This window comes from Orbicella franksi, chromosome 2, assembly GCF_964199315.1.
Source record: "Orbicella franksi chromosome 2, jaOrbFran1.1, whole genome shotgun sequence".
Taxonomy (NCBI): domain Eukaryota; kingdom Metazoa; phylum Cnidaria; class Anthozoa; order Scleractinia; family Merulinidae; genus Orbicella; species Orbicella franksi.
Window position 1 is genome coordinate 18,836,221 of NC_138146.1, and position 18,320 is coordinate 18,854,540.

The 18,320-nt window shown below is 39.2% G+C and overlaps 2 protein-coding genes across 2 annotated transcripts; both read right to left on the reverse strand.

Moving 5' to 3' along the window:
• Window positions 1–8,478: 8,478 nt before the first annotated feature.
• LOC145478458 (fibroblast growth factor receptor-like 1) lies at window positions 8,479–11,120 on the reverse strand. The gene is made up of 4 exons (XM_081456497.1): window positions 10,679–11,120; window positions 10,098–10,475; window positions 9,148–9,435; window positions 8,479–8,944 (listed from the first exon to the last, which is right to left on the reverse strand). Exons 1-4 carry the CDS (start codon window positions 10,938–10,940, stop codon window positions 8,559–8,561), a joined length of 1,314 nt encoding a protein of 437 aa, XP_081312623.1. The 5' UTR covers window positions 10,941–11,120; the 3' UTR covers window positions 8,479–8,558.
• Window positions 11,121–11,838: 718 nt separating this feature from the next.
• On the reverse strand, window positions 11,839–14,334 carry LOC145480105 (fibroblast growth factor receptor-like 1). Its single transcript, XM_081458570.1, has 3 exons — window positions 13,432–14,334; window positions 12,851–13,228; window positions 11,839–12,188 (listed from the first exon to the last, which is right to left on the reverse strand). Exons 1-3 carry the CDS (start codon window positions 13,757–13,759, stop codon window positions 11,839–11,841), a joined length of 1,056 nt encoding a protein of 351 aa, XP_081314696.1. The 5' UTR covers window positions 13,760–14,334.
• Between the last annotated feature and the right edge of the window lie 3,986 nt (window positions 14,335–18,320).

The window sequence follows — 18,320 nt, forward strand, 5'->3', positions numbered from 1 at the left end:
ATTACACTTAACCATGTTGATGTACCACCAGAATTCTCCGAGCTTAATTAATTTGAGAGCAACCCCTACAGGATCATTTTCATGCCAATCAAACTCATGCATTTTCATATGAAAATTTTTGCACGAGGGCTCGGAAATGGCCTTTCGACACTGCAGGCTAGGAGCTAAAAGGGTTAGGTGCTTCGAGTCTTGTCGCTCACTTCTCGGCACTGTATTGTCTACACACTTTCTTTAACAAGAGGAGTTGTGCAATTTCCCGCCTTCTTCTCTTTCCTTCAGTTTAAAATGGTGGTTTACTTCAGGTTAATTCTGACTCTTAAGCTCTATTTTTCAAGACTTGCTGAAAGGCTCCCAAAAATGTGGGCAGCCGGTACGTTAGACCATTTTACAGTGGAACATCGATTTAACGAAGGGCTAAGGGACTGCAAAATATGTTCGCTATACAGTAACGAGGTTTCGTTGTATGGGGGGTTCTTTTCCATGTATTTTGTTATTACTGGGGCGGAAAATGTTGTCCGTTATGCCCAAGACTTCGTTTAATAGAGGTTCGTTAAATCAAGGTTCCACTTTACATAGAAAATCATTTGCCTCCAAGCAAAAATATCTGTTATCAAACTCTGTCACTTTTTTTTATCCAACCGCAACGATTATGATAGCTATGTGATATAAACTGCTTTAAATATGGCAAGGTCAGATGAAATATTGACTGAATGTAAACTTTGTGTCTTTATCGTCCTCATTTATATCTTTTTTCACTAAATAAGATAGAAAGAACTTTAATAAAGATAGAAAGAACTTTGATAAACTGATAATATATCCTTGACTCAAACTAATGAGATTTCTTCTTATTCTGTCATGTCCAGAATGAATCTCTAGTTCCGACGAACTGATACGTTTATCTTAACATGGAATAATACTGCGAATCGGTAAACCGTTCATTAAAAATTAAATTTAAATGATTTGGAGAAAATTAAAAGAGACCTGACTTGCTTCATATCACGAATGCATTATATTACAGGTGCCAACTGTTTCAGACTAAAAATTATAAGTTATAGAAGATATGAGTAATAACGAAGAGGCAAGATTTGCTGTTACTCCGAGTTTCGTGCTTACGCACTCATCAGACAGTATTTAATGATAAGCATTCCTATCAACTAGATATATATACACGGTATTAAACAATAGGCTAATTGCTGGACTAGTTGCATTACAATAAGTGATAGTTATACTGGAAAACAATAGGTGTGAAGACAGAAATTACGGGGACGAGTATAAACTGCGTGGGTGCAGTACAATATAAAGAAAGTGTCAAGCGTTCTTCAAGTAGAATTTGTTCTCGTGCCGGCATTTAGAAATAAGTTCTGATCTTTTGTTTAGTAGATTGTCGTTGCTATGTTTGATAATCATTAGTTTTTCTGTGAGGCAGAGGTCGCATCGTTTGGAAATGTTGTTGTAGGGTCTTGCACGGCTAATAATTGACCATTTGATGTTGAAGTCTTGTTTTTTGTCGTGTAGTTGCCAGATGTATTTAGAAAGCTCGGTGCTGTTGATGTGTTTTCTGTGCTTAAATGTGGATTTGTGCTGCGAGAATCTCTGTTTGAATGTTCCTTCTGTCAGTCCAATGTAGTTCTTGGTTGTGTTGTTAGTTGTAACTTGTGCGTTGTAGATTACACTGGAAGTCAGGCATTTGTTGTCTAGCGGGCATTGGTCTTTTTTGCGGCAGTTGCATTGCTCTCCGGTGATTGCGTTGGCGTTGTTGTCGGCGTTTGTTATTTTCATGTTGTGTTTGTTGATTACTGTTTTCATGTTGTCCATGCAACTGTAGCTGACTTTGACGTTGTTTTTGTTGAAGAGGCTGTGGTATTTATGTTGGTTCGGAAAGTGCTTAGATATGAGCTTCAGGAATGTTCTACCGATGTTTGTCTTTACGTTTTTACTAAATGGAGGGTTGTACCATATAATGTTTCTTTGTCTGTTGCGTCGGGGGCGTGTTGGTTGATTGTCTTCGTTGTCGTTGTTGTTTTCTTGTCGTCAAGAAAATGCCCTCCTCAGAACGAAGACCTAAACAACTTTGAAACTGACGTGTACGAAATGATCAAGAACATTGAATTCAGGCAAATACGAGATGACTTCCAAGACCATCTACAACAAGACATTAGGAAAATAAACAACTCCACAAAAACATTCATACCTGCTGACAAAACAACCAACTACTACGAAGTAGACAAAGCTTCGCACGACAAGCTTCTCAAGGACAATATCACATCGACGTACAAGAAAGCAAATTCTAATACGATTACTGCTATTAACAAAGAAGCTCAAGTCATTGCTACTAATCTGAACATCGACGACCGCGCGGAACGCATGGCTGAACGACAGGCTTTTATAACACTCAAAGACCATAAAGACAACTTCCAGAACAAACCTACATGTAGACTCATTAACCCTGCAAAAAGTGAGATTGGACGTATCAGTAAAGAAATCCTCGCGAACATTAACACGACTGTGAGACAGAAGACTGGCCTTAACCAATGGAAAAACTCATCATCCGTCATCAACTGGTTCTCCTCTATACAACACAAAGATCAACATACCTTCGCCGTATTTGACATTGAGAACTTCTACCCTTCCATTACTGAGAAACTTCTTACAGACGCAATCAACTTCGCCAAACAATTCACTTCCATTACGGACCGCGACATCGATATTATTATGCATTCAAGAAAATCCCTTCTCTTTGACAGTAACACCGCCTGGATCAAGAAAAACAACAGTTCTTTTGACGTTACTATGGGCAGCTTCGACGGAGCCGAAGTATGCGAGCTCGTAGGCTTATTCATTCTCGACGACCTGTGTAACATATACGGGATAGACAACATCGGGCTTTACAGAGACGACGGACTTGCCATCTTCAAAAACATCTCCGGACCCCAAGCAGACCGTACAAGGAAGGACATAACAAGACGCTTCAAGACATATGGACTTAACATTACCATACAGACTAACATGAAAATTGTTAACTACCTGGACGTCACCTTCGATCTTACAAAAGGTACCTACTGCCCCTACAGAAAGCCTAACGACGAGCCGCAGTACATCAACACAAAGTCTAACCACCCACCTAACATAATAAAGCAACTTCCAGCATCCATCAATCGCCGTATTTCCGCCAACTCATGCAACGAACACGAATTCAACAAGGCCAAACCAATCTACGAAACTGCTTTGAAAGCCAGCGGATACTCTGAAACACTAATTTACAACGAAGACAATCAACCAACACGCCCCCGACGCAACAGACAAAGAAACATTATATGGTACAACCCTCCATTTAGTAAAAACGTAAAGACAAACATCGGTAGAACATTCCTGAAGCTCATATCTAAGCACTTTCCGAACCAACATAAATACCACAGCCTCTTCAACAAAAACAACGTCAAAGTCAGCTACAGTTGCATGGACAACATGAAAACAGTAATCAACAAACACAACATGAAAATAACAAACGCCGACAACAACGCCAACGCAATCACCGGAGAGCAATGCAACTGCCGCAAAAAAGACCAATGCCCGCTAGACAACAAATGCCTGACTTCCAGTGTAATCTACAACGCACAAGTTACAACTAACAACACAACCAAGAACTACATTGGACTGACAGAAGGAACATTCAAACAGAGATTCTCGCAGCACAAATCCACATTTAAGCACAGAAAACACATCAACAGCACCGAGCTTTCTAAATACATCTGGCAACTACACGACAAAAAACAAGACTTCAACATCAAATGGTCAATTATTAGCCGTGCAAGACCCTACAACAACATTTCCAAACGATGCGACCTCTGCCTCACAGAAAAACTAATGATTATCAAACATAGCAACGACAATCTACTAAACAAAAGATCAGAACTTATTTCTAAATGCCGGCACGAGAACAAATTCTACTTGAAGAACGCTTGACACTTTCTTTATATTGTACTGCACCCACGCAGTTTATACTCGTCCCCGTAATTTCTGTCTTCACACCTATTGTTTTCCAGTATAACTATCACTTATTGTAATGCAACTAGTCCAGCAATTAGCCTATTGTTTAATACCGTGTATATATATCTAGTTGATAGGAATGCTTATCATTAAATACTGTCTGATGAGTGCGTAAGCACGAAACTCGGAGTAACAGCAAATCTTGCCTCTTCGTTATTACTCATATACTCAGCTCTACACTATATGTGTATTGAGCACTATTTTAATGGGATCTGCTACTTCCTCATATGGTTAAGTTATAGAAGATATATTAAGTCAGTTACATTTAGGTCTGTGGTGCTCTTTGTGTCTTGATCGAATTGAAGTTTTAAACTGATTTCAAAAGCTTCTTCTGAATGTATCCGGATCAATTGTAATATGACGCACTCTGTCTTTGTGGGAGGCACGGTGGCCTCATGGTTAGTGCGCTCGTCTCTAGATCGAGCGGTCCGGGTTCGAGCCCTGGCCGGGGACATTGTGTTGTGTTCTTGAGCAAGACACTTTACTCTCACAGTGCCTCTCGTGCATTGTACCGGCGAACTTAATGCTGGGGGTAACCCTGCGATGGACTAGCATCCCATCCAGGGGGGAGTAGAAATACTCCTAATCGCTTCATGCTACAGAAACTGGGATAAGCTCCGGCCTGATGGGCTCGTATGCAGACTTAACCTTTTACCACTCTGTCTTTGCGGAAAACTAAAGGCTCCCTATAGTTTTACGATCGCTCGCGCGCTGAGGACGAAACCTTTAGTAATCTGCGCGCACTCAAAGGAAAACGTCAGTGTTTTGCGATATTTTATGACGTTAACATGAGCGAGACAAGCAAAACTGACAATGAGTTTCCTCGCGTTTTCTTTGGTGAAATTCCGTAAAATTTGGCAAACTGTTAGCAAACATTCTCCTTTAGTTGGAGCTCTTCTTTGAGGGAAATAAATTCGACCAGTTTTTTTTCACCAGCGACAAAAGGCTTAACTTTACAAAAATAAAAAAAAAGTGCCTGTACAAACCCTACTTTTTTCGTGTTTAAAATTCGTATCCCGCCGGGTTCCGGATGTACTGTGAAAATTGTGGAAGATTTCAGCGAAGGAAATTCAAGAAAATCACAAATAAAGCCATATGAACGGTAGAAAACGCGTTTGTTTGGGCAATTATAATTCAACACTAGTAGCCAAGATTTGATTGTAAAACACTCTGATTTCAGAGATGATTGTACAACACTATTTCATCATTGCTTAGCACATTTATTAAGTTTGAGAGGACTGGGTGTAAAACGAATGCAAAAACAGCGTTCAAGATATAACACTAGCGATAAATGATTACCCTATGACACCACTTTAACTTCCCATCTCTGAGAAATCGGCGGCTTTTAGCTGTCAAGCTCTCTATTATGGCGACAATAGCGATTCGAAACAAGTTAGACGTCAGTTCAGAAAATAGTGGGTTCAGTGGCCTCTTTTTGTTATTTTTTGTAAAGAAAATTGCACTGAGTTATCCAAGATGTTTTGTTGTGTTTTATTCCTCAATGGCAATTCTGTAAGAGAACGATTTGTTCCTTAATGATTCCAGTCGATCTCATACAAGTTAGCCGTGGTAGAAGAAAATGTTTAGTCAACCTCGTATTAATTACAAGACAGTAAAATCTAAATTAAGGGCACCCAAAACAGCTTTTTCCATAGTCCTGAAGATAATCAATATTGACCACCTTCAGTCAAAACACATTAGTTTTGAACAACAGAATGTAGTCACTCGTAGGATTTAGTATTATTTTCCAACTCATTTTAGTATTCATATCGAATAGGAACAGGGTGAAACAATCACGAGTGGCGTAGATGAGGAAAATGTAAATAAATGATTTCGAAATATGTATGGAAAAACTGTAAAGTGATGGAGAAATAGAATTTATCGAGTTCTCTAAACCCCTCTCTCACAGAATGAGGTGAGACGTTCTGACCATACTAAGTTATGTTTTGTTTCATACCTGCAAGTGTTTTAACTGTAGTTCCCTTCCAAGCTCCTAAAACGCATTTAACATTGTCCACAGTGTTCTGCCGACACCCCAACGCAATCGTCGCGGATCTTCATCGCTCGGTGTAACCTCTAATTTTATTAACGCAAATATCGCCTTTTTTCCAGGTTAAAAACGTGGACAGGTAGATTGTCAAGACGTTAGAGGGTTTCGCTGACAAGAATTGATTCGCTAAACGGTGGCTTGACAGGCATACAATGGCATTATCGTTACCTGAGGGCAAAAGGCAGGTGTTATACGAATGAACTGCCTTCTTTTCATTTGTCATCCTCATCAAAAGCAATGGAAATTTCCACTTTGTTGTCATTTATTTGTATTAATTCGTCAGTGGCTGTTTTGGATATCAATAATGTAATTGCTCATGGCCGGTTGTGAATCTTTTACAATTTCGGCACGCATTTATATCGTAAGCTTTTCATTAATTTCCGCCGAAATAAGGATATTGCTGAAGAGTGAGTGTTTAAGGACTTGAAGGTCAAGCTTTCAGATCGATATTTCACAAGTGAAAATACGACGAGGGGGTTTCCGAAGTGCAGATAAATTGAAATACATATTTTACCGAGTAATTAATGGTAGCTGTTTTGCATTTCTGATCTCTCGGTGCTCTCATCCCACGCGACGGGTAGAACTTTAAATTTGGGTTTTTGTTTCTAAGGACAACTTCAATATAATGAAAAGACAACTGGAATACAACCTGTTTATCTGCTAAAATACTAGCTGACAGTGATGCGTGCTAAGAAGTTATTAACGTTTGCGGGAGGAAGGGGCGGACGAAACGACAGCTCAATAAATGCACTTCCCTATCCTCCGTTCCGGCTAGAATTTAGTGGTAGATGAACTCACAACAAAGAGACCGCGGCGAGCACGTACGCTATAGCAAATACTAATAGCCTTTAGTTACATGAATCGACGAAAGAACATCAAATTGAAAGAAAATGTCAAAATAAAGAATAGAAAATTTTAGTATCAAGAGTTTTCGTAGAATTCACTTAGTTAATGTCTTTATCAGAAGTGCGCGATAGTTCCATTTAATATATCGTAAACGTCTCATTAGTTCGTAAATGTGAAAATTCCCATCTGAATAAAACTGATTGGGTAAACTTGCGAAAGGCATCTCATCTCCTCTATCGGAAATTGTGTCGCGAGAGAGAGATTCTTGAAATGTGCATTGGAAATGAAGTTGTTTCTAAAGTTTTGTGGATAACGATAAAGGTGTTCTTGCTTGTCGTCATGTTCACATTGCATCAAGCAATTTTGCGAAACCCAACACTGATTAAGAAGACATCATAGAAGCCTCCCTTTCAGGAGAGAAATACATTGAAAGTTACAATTTCAACACAGTATAAAATTTTTCATTCCTGTATTCATTTAATTCACAGCGAATTAGGCGAAACGTGTTTGCATTATGTTAAAGTGATTTCTTTCTGTTGATGGCGTCAGTTTTTGTGCCCTTTGTAAGCTTTTTAGGAGAAGTTTGTTGACAATAAACGTACATTTAAACATACAGTTCACGTCAGTTTTGCCACACCGAGATGAATATTGGGAGAGGCAACTACTTTCTAGTCTTGTTGTGATTGGCTGTATTCTCTACAGGGGTAAATATGATATCTTAAATCTATAGCTTAATTCTGCTGTTGGGTATCTTTGCTTCAACCCGTCCTACCAATAACACACTTAATTGTTTAATATAGTTGCTTTGTATTAGAAGATGTAAACCGCGAGACGACTTAAGCATGGTCAGTAACCAAGTAGACCCCTCAGGACTGGGGAAGAAAGACGTACTCGTTACGTGGTTGTCTTGAGGATCCTGATTTTTCAATCGAGCCCATTATTAAGGCTCTTGGTGGCGCACTCTTCATGAGTTTTCGTTTTTGCCAAAAATACAACGCGACGACCGCTGAAACAGCAAGAACTCCACCTAACAGTATTGCCATAGAAATAATCAACTGAATGCGAACAGAATTTGACTGAGGCTCTTTTCTTGCTTGAAATCCTGGCCAGAAAAGAAAAACAGAGATAATTGAAATTGAAGGAAAAACAGACTGATAGACAGACACACAGACAGACAGACAGACAGACAGACAGACAGCTCACCTTCAGTTAAAGCTGGTCCTCCAGTGCTGTCCTCAGATATCTTTACAATTCTTGGTACTCTCACTGTAAATATATTTTAAATGTTCCCCTTAAATTGAGAATAAATCTGAAACAATATATGACTGATTGGTCAAAAATCGATGCTACGCGTGATGTGATTGCCCTCTCACTTTCCCCGTTCTTTGCCTGATACTACAGCATTGACAGCACAGTGTTTTGAAGCTAATTCGAACATTTGCCATCATTTTCTAGCTTGTTGGAGACAGGTATATGTAGATTACGGACGAGGAGGGCAACATTTCTCGATTATACAGCATAAGTGGTCTACGCTCTTTACCGTCTTTACCTTATAGCTGGGGATATTGTAGATATATTTTTTGCTATATCAGAGATATTTGCGTAATCGTTATAACTACTGACCTTTAACGGGAGCCCTGGGTTTCCCATCTTTGCTAAGGAAAGCACTGCTGTAATCCTTGCCGACATGATTGCTCACATAGCAAGTGTAGAGTCCCAAATCTTCCTCTTTGACATTAGTTATTGTCAATTGGCAACCTAAATGGCCCTTGACTCGGATAATCTTGTAAGAATGTGGGTCTATAATGCGGTATGATCCGTTCTCCAAGTCGTCAATAATTTTCTTTGTTGATGTGACAGATTTGTCCCATTTCAGCCATCTGAAATCTGGAAGTGTTCCACTAACAAGCACAATGCATGTCATTGTTGCATTATCTCCAATCTGTACGGTTGTATTCTTTGGAGAGCTTTTTTGTAAGATGAGCCGTGATCGTGGTTTAGCTGTCGAGAAGATGATGGAAATCTTTTTTAAAAAAGAATATTTCAGCTGTAACAAGACCAAAACTGCCAATGTTGCCTGGTGCGGAGACTCGGCAAATTGAATTATATATTTTACTTTACAACTAAAATCGTCTCACTTTTTCATTGTGAATTGTTTTTTTGAGCTAGATGTGCATAATTGTCTACGTTTGTGCTAAACTCACCAACAACCTGAAGCGTGTAAGTGTGATTTATATTGCCATATGGATTGGACACTATGCAAGTGTATTTCCCTGAGTCGTCGGGCACTAGATTTTTCAGTTTTAGGTACCAAATGGATGTGCTAAGATATGGGTCCATCCTTCGGCTGGGCATTTTCATTCCGTCCTTTAACCATGTGTATTTGAGAGGTGGCGCTCCAGTCGCTTGACACCTCAATCTGATCGAATGTGATGCTGGCCATGCTCTAAATGCTCTTTTTAACAGATTTGGATCAGAAAAGGTTGGTGCTCCTAAACAAAGGACACAGAAACAAAATAATTAAGACCAATAAGTATGATGTGTAGCTTGACTCTACTTCTACAATCTTGTAGACATGGCCAGTTGCACAGGTGGCGCAAAAGCTTAATTTTCGTTATAATTCAAATTCATTGGAATGCCAAAGGAAAACCCGTGGTTAATAGTTTGCAAGTATTTACTTTATTTATTAAGGACAAGTCATTGATTAATGCGGGTTATGACCACTCTTCATGTGATATTGCCTGTTTTGAAAATGAAATGTAATAACCTTGTGGGAAAAGAAGAAATATGAGAAAGTTTTGACTGATTGTACAGATGTTCATATGAGAAGCGTTAGACGTCTAGTTTCCTCAGCACTCAGGAATTACGAAAGTTGGCAATGGATCACGGAGAGTATACTCGTTTACAACTGAACATCGGAAGAAAACCGATATTGCTTTGGTTTCTTATTTCTACACTGTGCAATGACATGCAAACCCAAAGAGGTTAATGGCGTAGAAACCTCAAGGTACTTTTAAATATAATTCTACATTATACATACCGAATTGGTGATCATACTCACTTTTACTGTATAGTAGGATATATTGCAGAGATATATTGCAGAGATATTTTCAGTATCAGATTAATTTGAGTAATAATATTTGTACATACAAACCTTCAACGGGGGCGCTGGGTTTCCCATCTTTGCTAAGGAAAGCACTACTGTAATCCTCGCCGACATGATTGCTCACATAGCAAGTGTAGAGTCCCAAATCATCCTCTTTGACATTAGCTATTCTCAACTCAACGCCGTAATGGTCCTTGACTCGGATAATCTTGTAAAAATGTGGGTCTATAATGCGGTATGATCCGTTCTCCAAGTCTTCACTAATTTTCTTTGTTGATGTGACAGATTTGTCCCATTTCAGCCATCTGAAATCTGGAAGTGTTCCACTAACAAGCACAATGCATGTCATTGTTGCATTATCTCCAATCTGTACGGTTGTATTCTTTGGAGAGCTTTTTTGTAAGATGGGCCGTGATCGTGGTTTAGCTGTCGAGAAGATGATGGAAATCTTTTTTAAAAAAGAATATTTCAGCTGTAACAAGACCAAAACTGCCAGTGTTGCCTGGTGCGGAGACTCGGCAAATTGAATTATATATTTTACTTTACAACTAAAATCGTCTCACTTTTTCATTGTGAATTGTCTTTTTGAGCTAGATGTGCATAATTGTCTACGTTTGTGCTAAACTCACCAACAACCTGAAGCGTGTAAGTGTGATTTATACTGCCATATGGATTGGACACTATGCAAGTGTATTTCCCTGAGTCGTCGGGCACTAGATTTTTCAGTTTTAGGTACCAAATGGACGTGCTAAGATATGGGTCCATCCTTCGGCTGGGCATTTTCATTCCGTCCTTTAGCCATGTGTATTTGAGAGGTGGCGCTCCAGTCGCTTGACACTTCAATCTGGTCGAATGTGATGCTGGCCATGCTCTAAATGCTCTTTTTAGCATATTTGGATCAGAAAAAGTTGGTGCTCCTGAAACAAGGACTCATAAACAAAATAATTACGACCAATAAGTATGATGTGAAGTTTGACTCTACTTCTACCAAGCAATTCGATCTTGAGCTCGAGATTTCTATCACGCATAGAAATCGAGAGCGAATAATCTAAATGTTTTAGTATAAATCTACTAGTCGTTTAAAACTTCATCTCAATCCTCTTCAGAGACACATCGAAAATGTCAACAAGCGGCCGTCAGTTTGTTAACAAGCGCACACTGCTACTCTACTCACTGTCTATCACAGAATGGATAGTGAGTAGCGTAGCCAATCAGAGGACAGTATTCGTGATAGAACGCTGGTAGGTTTATACTAAAATGTTGTAGACGTGGCCAGTTGCACAGGTGGCGCAAAAGGTTAATTTTCGTTATAATTCGAATTCATTGGAATGTTAAAGGAAAACCCGTGGTTAATAGTTTGCAAGTGATCACTTTATTTATTAAGGACAAGTCATTGAGTAATGCGGGTTATGACCACTCTTCATGTGATATTGCCTGTTTTGAAAATGAAATGTAATAACCTTGTGGGAAAAGAAGAAATATGAGAAAGCTTTGATTGATTGTACAGATGTTCATATGAGAAGCGTTAGACGTCTAGTTTCCTCAGCACTCAGGAATTACGAAAGTTGGCAATGGATCACGGAGAGTATACTCGTTTTCAACTGAACATCGGAGCTTTTTTGTAAGATGGGCCGTGATCGTGGTTTAGCTGTCGAGAAGATGATGGAAATCTTTTTTAAAAAAGAATATTTCAGCTGTAACAAGACCAAAACTGCCAGTGTTGCCTGGTGCGGAGACTCGGCAAATTGAATTATATATTTTACTTTACAACTAAAATCGTCTCACTTTTTCATTGTGAATTGTTTTTTTGAGCTAGATGTGTATAATTGTCTACGTTTGTGCTAAACTCACCAACAACCTGAAGTGTGTAAGTGTGATTTATACTGCCATATGGATTGGACACTATGCAAATGTATTTTCCTGAGTCGTTGGGCACTAGATTTTTCAGTTTTAGGTACCAAATGGACGTGTTAAGATATGGGTCCATCCTTCGGCTGGGCATTTTCATTCCGTCCTTTAACCATGTGTATTTGAGAGGTGGCGCTCCAGTCGCTTGACACCTCAATCTGATCGAATGTGATGCTGGCCATGCTCTAAATGCTCTTTTTAACAGATTTGGATCAGAAAAGGTTGGTGCTCCTAAACAAAGGACACAGAAACAAAATAATTAAGACCAATAAGTATGATGTGTAGCTTGACTCTACTTCTACAATCTTGTAGACATGGCCAGTTGCACAGGTGGCGCAAAAGCTTAATTTTCGTTATAATTCAAATTCATTGGAATGCCAAAGGAAAACCCGTGGTTAATAGTTTGCAAGTATTTACTTTATTTATTAAGGACAAGTCATTGATTAATGCGGGTTATGACCACTCTTCATGTGATATTGCCTGTTTTGAAAATGAAATGTAATAACCTTGTGGGAAAAGAAGAAATATGAGAAAGTTTTGACTGATTGTACAGATGTTCATATGAGAAGCGTTAGACGTCTAGTTTCCTCAGCACTCAGGAATTACGAAAGTTGGCAATGGATCACGGAGAGTATACTCGTTTTCATCTGAACATCGGAAGAAAACCGATATTGCTTTGGTTTCTTATTTCTACACTGTGCAATGACATGCAAACCCAAAGAGGTTAATGGCGTAGAAACCTCAAGGTACTTTTAAATATAATTCTACATTATACATACCGAATTGGTGATCATATTCACTTTTACTGTATAGTAGGATATATTGCAGAGATATATTGCAGAGATATTTTCAGTATCAGATTAATTTGAGTAATAATATTTGTACATACAAACCTTCAACGGGGGCGCTGGGTTTCCCATCTTTGCTAAGGAAAGCACTACTGTAATCCTCGCCGACATGATTGCTCACATAGCAAGTGTAGAGTCCCAAATCATCCTCTTTGACATTAGCTATTCTCAACTCAACGCCGTAATGGTCCTTGACTCGGATAATCTTGTAAAAATGTGGGTCTATAATGCGGTATGATCCGTTCTCCAAGTCTTCACTAATTTTCTTTGTTGATGTGACAGATTTGTCCCATTTCAGCCATCTGAAATCTGGAAGTGTTCCACTAACAAGCACAATGCATGTCATTGTTGCATTATCTCCAATCTGTACGGTTGTATTCTTTGGAGAGCTTTTTTGTAAGATGGGCCGTGATCGTGGTTTAGCTGTCGAGAAGATGATGGAAATCTTTTTTAAAAAAGAATATTTCAGCTGTAACAAGACCAAAACTGCCAGTGTTGCCTGGTGCGGAGACTCGGCAAATTGAATTATATATTTTACTTTACAACTAAAATCGTCTCACTTTTTCATTGTGAATTGTCTTTTTGAACTAGATGTGCATAATTGTCTACGTTTGTGCTAAACTCACCAACAACCTGAAGCGTGTAAGTGTGATTTATACTGCCATATGGATTGGACACTATGCAAGTGTATTTCCCTGAGTCGTCGGGCACTAGATTTTTCAGTTTTAGGTACCAAATGGACGTGCTAAGATATGGGTCCATCCTTTGGCTGGGCATTTTCTTTCCGTCCTTTAGCCATGTGTATTTGAGAGGTGGCACTCCAGTCGCTTGACACTTCAATCTGATCGAGTGTGATACTGGCCATGCTCTAAATGCTCTTTTTAACATACTTGGTTGAGAAAAGGTTGGTGCTCCTAAACAAGGACACATAAACAGAATAAATATGACCAACATTTTTGTCTCAATGTTATGATGTGATAGACATAGTCTTGTGAACGTGCCATTCGTGTAGTTGGTACAAAAGCTGACTTTGAATTATAATTGATTGAAATGCCAAAGGAAAAACCTGTAGTTAATAGTTTGGAAGTAATTACCTTATTTCTCTTGAAAAGTCATTTAGTATTGCGGTGATGATCACTTTACGAAAATCAAATGTAATAAATTTGTGGAAAGAGAAGAAATGGGAGAATTCAATGCAACTGAGAAGAGAGAGACATCTATACTTTCCCTTTCAGCAATCGGGAATTGCTATAGTTCTCAATGCAACATAACGAATGTAGTAATTTTCACCAGAACGTCGGAAGTAATCCGAAATTGCTGTGGTTTTATCTCGACATGTTATCTGATTTTGTTACACTGTGCAATCAAATGGCAAACGATAAAAAACGTTCATGGTCTAAAAAGATAACTTAAAGGTACATTTTACTATAATTCTGAAGCCCTTCCATCAAGTGCGTTCGAAATCAAACATGCAAAATTGTATTTTTCTTGGAAATTCCGTTTGCAATGCACCATATCTTGAGATATTGGTAGCCTGGCAATTCCTGACCTAAGTTATAGGAAATCGAGCTCGCACAAAATGAAAGTTTTATCTGATTTTGGATTTTTTTCTTTACCGTTTCCATTAAAATATAGATTTTTCAAGAAGAAACCTTATGTAAAAATTCTGCCTAAGTCCAGTATCTTGTGCAATTTTGACAAGGGAGGAATGGGTAAAAGTTCAGGTTTGGCCCTGGGAGAACGGTTTTTTAAAAATATCTTAAAGGGATGATTCACGGCTCAACGCATGTGGAAGCTATAACGTTAGCACCTTTTGAAGTGAGAGAGTGTCTGAAAGTTAAGAGTTAGCGTACTTACGTCTACTTTGCATCTGGATAGCTGTGAAAAAAAGGTGGGTGGGGAAGAAGGTTTGATTTTAACCGCAAATCTTTCCATTCTTCTGAGTCCACACACATGCTACTCCGATTTTAGTTACCTTTATTTACCTAATACACTCGGTCTTTTTGCAATGTCCAGGATAGCCAAGACATTGTTAGACATGATCGCTTTTGCATCCAATACGTGCCGTTTATTTAAAACTTTACAAAAAAGATTTTGGTGTGCTGATTACATTCGCGGCATTTAATTCGCTGACTCGTGCCCAGTTGTCTTCTCACATCTGCATCGACTGGGAACGAGTAAGGGATTTTCGAATGGCATGGTAACTCCGGCATGGGTCAAACCTGACTCGAAGACAAGGGCGACACAGGGACTTGGGAGGGTACAACCATAAATCATAACTTTTTTCAAACCAGTTGAAGTTGATGGGACGCCTTGGTCCCAGCGTCTAGAATTCTTTGAACAGAGGGGTAGTGTAGTCCAGCAGCCTTGCTGAAGAGATTTCAGTTGTCCTCTCGTGAGGTGCTGACCTTTGCACGCCATATAATGAATATTCAGGAATATTGTTTGCACAACTCAACATCCCAACATATCCGGCACCTCAAATGTACATGGTTAAGCTTTCAAATCGCTGGATGTCTTTCAAACGGAAGACATCGAAAGCATGGAAGTGAAAATGATTTCCATGAGCTCAGGTTGAGCGCAATTATTAACATTATCATTGATTATGAGTTTATTTATGGAAGCTAGAGCAGTATCACGCAACCCCTGAGGGAGGGGGGGGGGTACTCAGAAAAGTTGGGTAGGGGTGTGCGGCCCACATCCCAAAAACCTTACCCTATTTATGACCAAAATCTGCAATTTTTGCTACTTTGTTTATGACCTGGCCAAAAATTCGATACTCTATTTATTAACTTTGAAGCTGGCACAGTTGCCCTAAACATAATTTATGATGGGATTTTGTTGACGGTCCTATCGATAATGATGAAAAAATAAGTTCCTTCTAAGAAACATACTCAATTCAAGACTAGAGTGCTAAAACCAAACCCTATTTAAGACCAAAATGGCCAAAATCGATACCCTATTTATGACCGAAACGACTGAAAAATCCTAATCTTTGGGGCCGCACATACCTATGTAGCTCATATAAGGGAGTACCCCCCCGGGCACGAAATAAACCCAAACCCAGATCTAATCAACCCAATTAAGGAATTTCCACAGGAAAATATTTCATTATACACTCTGCTTTACAGTGAAGCTATAACCTCAACCATAGAGTTATTTGCAACGCATATTTTGGGTTAAATCTTCGCTTTCATTTAGTTTTTCTTGCCTGAGCTGCGCAATCGTAACTTAATTCTGAGCGTTATATGACTTGAATCGCTTAAACAATCATGCGGAACTTTCATCTACGTTTATTACTTAAAGTTTCTCAGTGGTACTTGCCTGAATACACTATCGAAGAGAAGAACCCTATGAGTAGAAGCATCGCCAACAGTTTCATGCCGGGGTCCATCGTGCTTCGAGTCAACTTTGCGACTCTTCGACTCGTGTCTGTGTACTGGGGGTCTGGCAGGCTGCCCAAGAGTCAAAAGAAGGTCACAAGCGTGGGTCAAACTTAAAGGCCAGGCTTTATGCTTATTGGTCTATTTGCAGAATTCTCGAAAGGATCGTTAAGTTCATTAGCTTTAATAGCCTTATTTGCGATGTTATAGGATTTGTGACAACTTAAGGTAATTCCTCTGAAATAAAAGTGACAATAGATTTTTGTTCAAAGTTTGTCCACTGAATATTTGTCATATGATAACTTCAATTTTGAAATAAAAAAGGGAGGTGCCCATGCTCATTAATTAAGGAGCAGCGAGGCATTGAAAATGCCCCTTTTTGGCATTATTTAATGCTTATTATAAGAACGCATTCCCAGTAATTGTAAAATCTTTGTGAGCCCAGACACATAAGAACACGCATTAAACTGCAGTCAATACATTGTGTCGGACAGAAATAAACATTTAAGCTTAATTCAGACAGAAAGCTAAATCATTGATTAAAAATTTGAACCAAATTTCTTGACGTGGTTACCAAACTGCAAAATAGAAAAGACTACAGTGTATCTGCTATTTTTCTCATTTGTTCAATTTTCAGCAATAGAAATTAGATCAGTCTTTTCTCACGCAAAGCTTATGATTAGTTGATTACAATGACTGGAAAAAAAATTGGGGTGCCTGGGCTCGTTGGTGAGCTAGAGCCATTTTTCAACTGACAGAGCTCAATATCAAGGCAAATCCGTGATGTTTTCAATATGCGCGTGCACGAGCGCGCGCTAATGACGCCATAAATTATGCGCAGTAAGGATGCGCGATGCAAATGTGAGCAATGACCTTAACCAAAATATGGAGACCACTGCCAACTGAAGATTTGCTTTGTCTAAATAGTATACGAGCTTTGGCCGTTATATTACAAAAGCATTCAACAGAGAATCACTTTTTTTGTCTCCTATACTTAGGTGCACAAGGTTGTAGCCTGGTGGTACTCAAGAACAGCCTGGGGAGGCAACGATTTCCTTTCACGCAAATCACACCTTCTAAGAAACGTCTTCCATTCAACTTTGCTAAAACCTTTCCTTAGTGCAAAACCTCTGGTAAGTGAACGAGTGATAATCCAGAGATTCCTGGTTTACGCTTTATCAGTAATAATAATATGCCCCTCGGACCGGAAGACTCGCAGATACAACGCGACAGCTCAATGACGTACAAAATACTCCTGCACAAAGACATCGATTGCCCACTAATCTTTCCGCTTAACTCCACGATGGTTAAAAAATGGCCTAATAATACTTAGGGTATTAATGAGGAAGCGTTTCAGTGTCTTTTGGTCTGTGCAAGTGCAGTTGGGTGCCTCCACTAATACACATCCGTTCCTCATCCTCAAAACGGACACCAGGGGAAACCAACGTTTATTTCCAGTAGTTCAAGATAGCTAGGGACTGGATGTCTCGGCGAATCATCTAAGAGCATGTGAACTTTACTTTTAGTGGGTCACGCAAATAACTTATACCTATATTGACCAACTTTGCTATATATTTTATCCGCTAGATTGGGTACATTTACTGAATGAAGTAGACCGCCCATTGTTCCACGGCAGTTATTTGCAAGCTTAGTAAGTGTCAAGGAAAAGAAAACACTTTTTAGGTGACCTGTAAGTCCATCACTGACATCTCCTTTATTGTCGATCCGATTAAGACCAGCCTACCCACGAAATTAGAACACAAGAGTTTTTACTTTGAGTGTGATAACTAATTCAAGAAATACTACGTCCTTATGCAGTCATTGCGCGCCAATGCGTTACGATACTTAATGAAATATGGTTAGGAAAAGAGCATTTGCCCCGAAGTTTCGGCCTTAAAGTACTAACGAAAGAACGACCTGTTCTCAGCCGAGAATTAGTATGTCGCGCGCGAGAAAATGTGCCCAGCGCTAAAACAGACATATTTCTCGGGCTCAAAAGTAAGAATGGCCACTTTTCTTTGAAACATGCTTACATATATCGTGGTAAAAGCCTGGAACAGACTATAGTCAACATAGGATGCAGCGTCTCGGTGGCCATTTTCTAATCTTCAAGAGAGTTATTTCATTTGCAA